This window comes from Trachemys scripta, chromosome 15, assembly GCF_013100865.1.
Source record: "Trachemys scripta elegans isolate TJP31775 chromosome 15, CAS_Tse_1.0, whole genome shotgun sequence".
Classification (NCBI taxonomy): Eukaryota; Metazoa; Chordata; order Testudines; family Emydidae; genus Trachemys; species Trachemys scripta.
Genome location: NC_048312.1, coordinates 12,471,901 through 12,479,570, shown reverse-complemented (window position 1 = coordinate 12,479,570; position 7,670 = coordinate 12,471,901). Strand labels below are relative to the sequence as shown.

The window sequence follows — 7,670 nt, the reverse complement described above, 5'->3', positions numbered from 1 at the left end:
TATAGTAGATGCTGTTGTACTGTATGTCAAATGTTATTTTCAAATGGATCTATGATAATCATTGCTACTGACAGTAACTTAGGTGACTGCTATAAATTTAGCAAAGGAGTTGCATTCAAAGTGAGAAAATGGCACAGTGGGAATTATAAATATTTAAAAATCCAGGTTTTTTTAAAACCCCTGTATTTCCTATGACTCATTCACAACATCACTTTTACTATAACGTAATGATTAGAAGAGAAATCGCCTAATAGATCGCCTAATAGGGTTAAAATCTATATCCATGGTCACAGTTTTTAAAAAAATGTGCTTCAGTATCAAAAATATGTTTAAATATTTTATCAGCACACAACACAGACACTTTGAACTCTGTTCTCACAGTACAGTTCTGTTACAACAACCTGCTTCCATATATTCCAATCGCTCTTCCTATTGTATCTCTTGGAACAGACATTCTCTTTCCACAAGGGTCTGCTGTATTTACACCGTTGTAATAATTATTCCAATGCTCAAAGGGCTAAGAGCAAGCCTATGCACAAAAGCCAATAGAGAGAGAGAGCCGCTTCAGTATTTAGCTTTCTTCTTTCCCTGCTTTTACATTTAGCTGTCAACAAAATAGAATTATTCTGCTCACAGGATTAGAATTAATAAATGTCTGTATTTACAAGTATTTATGATAGACACAGTGGGCCAAATTCTGCTCTGTTTTGCCTGTGTACATCTGGAGTAAATTTGTTTAAGTTAATGCAATAACTGCAGAATGTGGTTCCCTTTTTAGTTAGTTAGGGAACAAATCCCGGTCCCCTTAAATCAATGATAAAACTCCCACTAACATCAATGGGAGATTGTCATTGACTTCAGTGGATCAGCCTTGGCCTTAACTGTGGAAAGTATAAACATTCAATTAAGTGGGGAAAGATACTTTGAAAATGTTGAGTCAAATCATCGGCTCCCTTACAGCTGGTGGCACAAAGCATTGGGAAAGCAAATACAAACGACTTGGGGGTTTGCCTACTGAAGGGGAATCCCCGGGTGAGATGGGGCAGCGTTGGGGGTGGGGTGTTAGAGATGTGGCGAGGAGAAAGAAGACGGGGCAACAATGTCGTTTTGGTCTGAGCAGACTGAGCTGGTGGAATGTTCTCTTTGGAACGATTGTTGCTGAGCAAAGAGAGCAAGATGCATATTTTTGAGGCCAAATTAGCCCCTGGCCAGCCTTAAGATAATAGGGGCATATCAGTGGCAAAAGCCACCTTGTCCTCTCCCCACCAACCTCGCTGGGTGGGCACAACAAAGTGTGGCTGAGGGTCTGCCTCAGTGTGTCCAAACTACCTTCAGTGACTTACCGACTGACACAGTCTACAAGAACCAGGAAGACATTGCTCCAATGAAAAATGAGTCCCCCCGCCCCCAAAGATACTACAGAATTGTATTGGAAGCAAAAGCTGCTGAATGCTGAGTAGAGTTTAAATCTCAAAAGACTGTTTTGCGGTCTGTTTAAAATATGTCTGTAGATACCAATACACAGACCCCTTGCTACCTTCACAGTATTTTGTTGGAATTCAGTGTCTCATTCTGACCACTAAAAGGAGAAAGATAAGTCACAGTGTGGGTTTTGATTTCCAGAAGCTACAGGTCAATTTCATTTGTGAAATGCGTGTGATGGACTGTTGTTGATCTATCTGAAAGACTGAGACAACTAGCTTCTATTATGGTTTGTCAGCAGACAGAAATCACCCTTTAATTGAAACTAACATTGCGGATTGGAGCAGGGCAGTCAGAGCCATTTATATATATTGCAGATCTGGAAAAAGGAATATCTAAAAAGTTAGCAGTCTGTGTGTGTGTGTGCGTGTGTGTGTGTAAAATATATATATATATATATATATATATAATATGCACACGTTGTTTGTGTGTATATAGACATAGTGTATATCTGCTTCATAGGTCCCAAGTCTATAGAGCAGGCCAAATGGCTGGAATTTTTCTTTTTTCCCCCTCAAGGTCTGGCTTCTTTACAGTGTTCCAATAAAATGCCTGTTGGCAGAATGTGGTGTTAATAAGCTTCACTGGGATAATTGGATTACTTAAGATAGTACATGTAAACAGAGAGTACACAGCTAAACAAGACTAGCCCTGTTACAACATCACAATAGGAAGCATTTCATTTGCAGAGCACAAAAATGCATCTTTCCTGAAATACTTGACCTTTAGATTTAGATAGCAATAACCTTCCCATCCCTAGCATTGTCATCGTCATTGACAAAACCATCCAGTGTATAGTAGTGCTAGTTACTCTGCAGCTATTGCTAATAGCCAAGTGGTAGATTGCATTACACACTGGAAGGGAGGCAGATGAGGACAGACTTGTACATACTCGGCAAAGCAAACGGCAATTTCCAATTTATTAGGCAGTGATTAGAAGAGCAGTTCCGACTGGCATTAATGGTGAGAAAATAATGGTGACGCTGTATTGGAGGTCCTGAAGGTATGGCTTGATTTTCAGAGAGAATCTGGGTCTAATATCAGACTGCTGATAAATCAATCCGATTGGCTGAATTAGTACTCTTGTCCCAGGTGTTCATCTTTGTAGGAGTTGTACCCGGCCTATTCCCAGTCATCTGGAAGACAAAATAGTATTGAAACTAGATTTACTTTTGGCAAATCGCTATTGACTGGAGGACATGAAAGCCTGAAAACATCAATCTAGACTCCCTGTTACCTTAGACTCTTGAGAGCACAAGCCATAAAGGAGCCATTTAACATGTATTGTCGGGTATTATTCAGTGATCACTGCCAATCATTTCAGAAGCTATCATTTCTAATAGCCAGTTTTCTCATAAAATAAATTTCTTTTGTCTCAAGACAACTTAAGCCCTCCTTGAGTGGGGAGAGAGAGAGGAATGCATATATACACACTGATTTGTTTATACAAATGTTCATTCGTGGGACTCAAATGTAAAGGTATTCTGCCTGGAGCTGGATGGAAATTGTCTGCTGGAACAAATTTGCATCAGAAAATGCCAATTTGTCAAAAGCAAAAGGTTTCATGCCAATCTACCACTTTTGACAAGTCTCATGAAGGAATACAGGCAGAACCCGGCCTGTCAGGCACGTTTCACATCTCTCCCTGCCACCTTGCCCAGCTCCTTGGCAGCACACCTGAAGGACTGCCCTGGAGTCGGGACTCCTAGACTTCCAGGATTTGCAGCTCCAGGACAGCCTTGCTATGTGGACCATCCCCAGGGTTGGGGACACCAAGGCTTCCAGACTCTCAGGCCAACTGGCTCCCTGGACTGACTGATCCCTGCAGCCCAGGGAGCCTGCTGCCACAGAAGCCCAACAGCCAGACTCTAGCTGGGGCACACAGGGCTTCCAGGTTCCCTGCCACAAAGCTGGAAGTCCTGGGACAGGCTTCAGGGTCTGTGGTTCCAGGGCATACCCGCCAGGCAGACTGGCCCCCTAGCTTCCATAATCTTGGCCTGCCCAAATCTTGGGGCAGCTGGCTTCCAAGGTTGTGAGAATTGGGCAGTCGGGGAGCCAACTACTGTGAGCATTGGAGAGCCAGCTGGCCCGGGAGCCTGGAAGCCACGGAGTCCCTGGCCCTGGGGGAGTCTGCATGGCAGGGCTGCCCTGGAATCACGGATCCTGAAAGCCTTGCCAGCTGATGGCTGAAACCAACATGACTGCAACATTTCCATGTGTTTGAAAATTTCAAAAACTTTGAAATAGCAAAATTTCCAATGAAACAAAAATTCTGACTTTTGACCCAGCTCTAACCCTAGCCAAAAACTATGGTCATCAGCTGAAGTTAATAGCAAGAAAACTCTTCAAGGGCCTGGTTCAAAGCTCATGGAAGACCATGGAAAGATTCTCATTGACTTCAGTAGGTTTTGAATCAGGCCCCAAGTTTGACGTTTTAGAAATTTTACTCACTGGCTTATCAGAGAACAGAATTTAGTCCTCTGCTTTCAGAGTATCTCCTATAGTCACAACACAACACTGGCGATAGAATACACTGTAGACACAAGTGCTAATTAACTTCTGTGCCCCCTGTCATCTCATCTTTCTTTTCACAATATTACTCTAGAGCTGGGCAACATTTTTCAGCTGAAACTTTTTTTTTCCAACAAAAAAAATGCAAATCCGGATCCAATGAAATATTTTGCCAAACTTTGTGTCCATTTGGGCAAAATGTTTCAGGTCAAAACAAAATAAAAGTTTTGGAAATGTCTAAACAAATCGTTTTAACATTTTGAAAATGAAACGTTTCAATTTTTTGGGCTACACAAAGCTCTGAAGAAGGATGGACACACACACACACACACTCACCCTTTAGCGTCATGCTCAGGGCACTCACTGGGGATGTGGGAGACTCAGGTTTGAATCCCAGCTCGGGAGCAGGGACTGCAACCCCCATCACTCCCCTCCCAGGTGTGTGTCCTAACCATCAGGCTACTGGCTATTCTATTCTGGATTGGGCCTAGGGTGACCAGATGTCCCGATTTTATAGGAACAGTCCTGATTTGGGGGGCTTTTTCTTATATAGGCACCTATAACCCCTCCACCCCCGTCCTGATTTTTTACACTTGCTATCTGGTCCCTAGTTGGGCCTCTCTCCATCTCTTTTGTTGAATCCTACATCTGCTCCCTGGTTTTGTGACTGCAGCCCTTCAATTCCTTTGCTTATGTTAAAAAAGTTCAAAATGAAACATAGTTTCAGGCTGAACAAAAATGTGTCCTTGACTTAGACGCAAAATGAAGTTTTTCCAACTTTTTCACTTTGTTGACCCCCCCAAAAATATTTTTTTTAACTTCAGCTTGACCAAATCAGACAATTCTTTTGATTTTTTTTTCAGAACTGCCAGTGAACCAAAAAATCAGTTAGTCTCACAGCTTTGCTCTACAACCTTCCAGCCAGTACAATAGGATAAAAATGGCATTGATGGGAGTACTTACGATATCAGAGTTGAAGGGTTTCACATTGATGTTGCGAATGGAACTGCTGGTGAGCGACCACACCTTGGTTTTGTGCTTAAAGGCGGCTCTAACCTTTGGAAAGAGGCATTAGAAGGAAGTCAGGAAATGATGATCCTAATCTGGTTTTATTTATTTTCAGGTACAAAGTATTGTCTTTATCTTATAAATGGATGAGAGTTCATATGCATATACTACTATGGAATATTTGCCGTTCTACTGTATAGTAATAATAATAATATTGTGGGGTTCCATTTTAGTGTTAATCAATAGGTCTGTGATCAGATTTGCACATTTTATAAGTAAAAATATAAGCTCCAATTGTATCAGCTAATCTGTGCACTCAGGGGGGCACTTCCCTGGACTCTGTGCAGTTCCAAAGTAACTGCTCGCCAGGAGCCACCAATGGTTGTGGCCTCCAGGTGCACCCCCAGAGACACAAGGGGCTTTGTGCAGTTCATCCTGGTCTTCTGGGGATCCCATAGGTTCTATGTGAGCCACCAAGTTTGCAGGTGGGCCCTGTGTTCTTTTTTCACTGGATGCAAACCCTGACAGTGCGCACGCGCACACACACACCCATCTCTCTCTGATGGGATGAGGGCGGGGCCGGCTCTGGCTTTTTGGCCGCCCCAAGCAAAAAAAAACCAAAACGGGGTGGCCAGAACGGCAAAGCAAAAAAAAAAAAAAAAGAAAACCTGTGGTGTGGCCGGAGCACGGGTGCAGGGAGACTGGCTGGGGAGTATGGAGGGGGAGCGGGCGGGAGAGAGAGAAGGGGAGGGCCAGGGCTACAGCAGGGGCGCTGCCACGCGGCCCCTCCTGCCGCGCCGCCTCCTGCCACCTGCCGCGAGGGCTCCGCTCCGGTCGGCGGGGAGGAAAGGAAGAGGACTGCCCTGCAGAGCACTCTGGTTCTCCGCGCCGCCGCCCCCTACAGGGCGGCCGGAGCGGAACAAGAACAAAACAAACAAAAGCGGCTGTGCCGCCCTAGGATTGGGCAGAATGCCGCCTCGAACAATCTGCCGCCCCAAGCACCATCAGCTGGTGCCTGGAGCCGGCCCTGGATGAGGGGATCTGGCATGCAGAATTCCTCCTCTAGAACCCCTCCTGGCAAGTTTTTCCCTGATGGGAGATGATCCAGGCAGTTGTTTTTTCCCAACTGCCAGCCCTGCAGATTCTAATAATCAAGTAACACTAGTGCAACTCCATCACCTTCTATATTATGGCTGCCCGGGTGTCTATGCAGAGAGGCTTTGGCCTAGCACTGGGAGCTTAGTAAATAATTGTGTTGATGGTTGTGAGCCAAACTAGAATGCAGCCTGCTTCCCCAATGCTGTGCTGGCTCCATGGAAGTAAAAATGGGACGAAATATTTATTTTAGTCACTAAAATGCAGAGGGATCTGTTGAGCAAAAAGTGCCATCTTATGTAGTCACTTTTCAGAGCAGGACTGCAGCATGGCTAAAATTCCAGCATGAGGCCTAGGCACCACTTATCTGGAGAGCCTGAGTGGGACTTAAAGATGCTGGCCAGTCCAGACAGAGGTGAATTTCACACTTTAAGAATAATGTTCACTTTGCACACACATGGTGCAATCTTGGCCCCACTGAAGTCAATGAAAAACTCGCCCACCATGATCCTCCAAATACCCACCACTCCACTGAAGTCCTAAAGAAGTATGTCCTCATAGTGACAACAGGGATCATATCCCCATGCCACTCCAGCTCACCTTTCTCAGTCAAACAGCCCCCCTGAAATCAATGGGACTGTTCATGTCATTAAGCCCTAGTGCTGCTTTGTCATTCTCTAAAAGCATTGCCTTTAATTTGGCACTTGAGTGTCTGATCACATTTACAGGTAGCAGGGAACAGAATACTCGCCACCCTAGCTACAGCTTTACATGTACCCTTATATTTATGAACTACATGATGCTTTCTGATGAAATTCAACTTCTCTCCAGTTGGATGAAATAAAACCATGCCACGCAGAAATGTGGTGATGGGTGTATGTCAGTTTATTGTGCTTCCATTTTAGAAGAAGGTGACAAAGCAATTAAACATGATTCTTAAATGCTAATATAGGGGCAATATCAATATTCCCATTTTAGAGATGGGGAAACGGAGGCATAGAGCAGGGAAGTGACTTGCCCAAGGTTACCCAGCAGGGTAGTGGCAGAGCCAGGAATAGAACCAGTGCTCTAGTCACTAAGCCATACCGCCCCCTAGACATTAGAATCCAGCATGATTTACAAAATGCTAATTGCTAAACAATAGTGGAGAAAAACCAGGAAAATTAACTAACTAGCTCAGTGGCATGTCAATCTGTGAGACTTAATAAATCTGGAGAGAATTAATTATCACTGTATTGATCTGGCACCCTTTGAAGTCAGTGGCAGTTTTGCCATTCTGAAAGCAGAAGGGAGCCAATGGTTGGCGATTTTTAAAAACAAGTAAACATATTCTTGTTTTGATGGCAGGTACAATTAAAATTAGGGTAAGGTGGTCTGTATATTTGTAGGTTTCAGAGTAACAGCCGTGTTAGTCTGTATCCGCAAAAAGAAGAACAGGAGTACTTGTGGCACCTTAGAGACTAACAAATTTATTAGAGCATAAGCTTTCGTGGACTACAGCCCACTTCTTCGGATGCATATAGAATGGAACATATATTGAGGAGATATATATACACACATACAGAGAGCATAAA

General features: G+C 43.9%; 1 protein-coding gene across 2 annotated transcripts in view; it reads right to left on the bottom strand.

Moving 5' to 3' along the window:
* Positions 1-417: 417 nt before the first annotated feature.
* ADGRD1 (adhesion G protein-coupled receptor D1) overlaps positions 418-7,670 on the bottom strand; it is a 245,556-nt gene continuing 238,303 nt past the window's right edge. For both annotated transcript variants that reach the window (XM_034791144.1, XM_034791146.1), the window contains 2 exons: positions 4,957-5,049; positions 418-2,618 (listed from right to left, as the gene is read on the bottom strand). In XM_034791144.1, the coding sequence (XP_034647035.1) occupies positions 2,523-2,618; positions 4,957-5,049 (189 nt within the window). In that variant the 3' untranslated portion in view covers positions 418-2,522. The remainder of the gene's footprint in view (positions 2,619-4,956; positions 5,050-7,670) is intronic.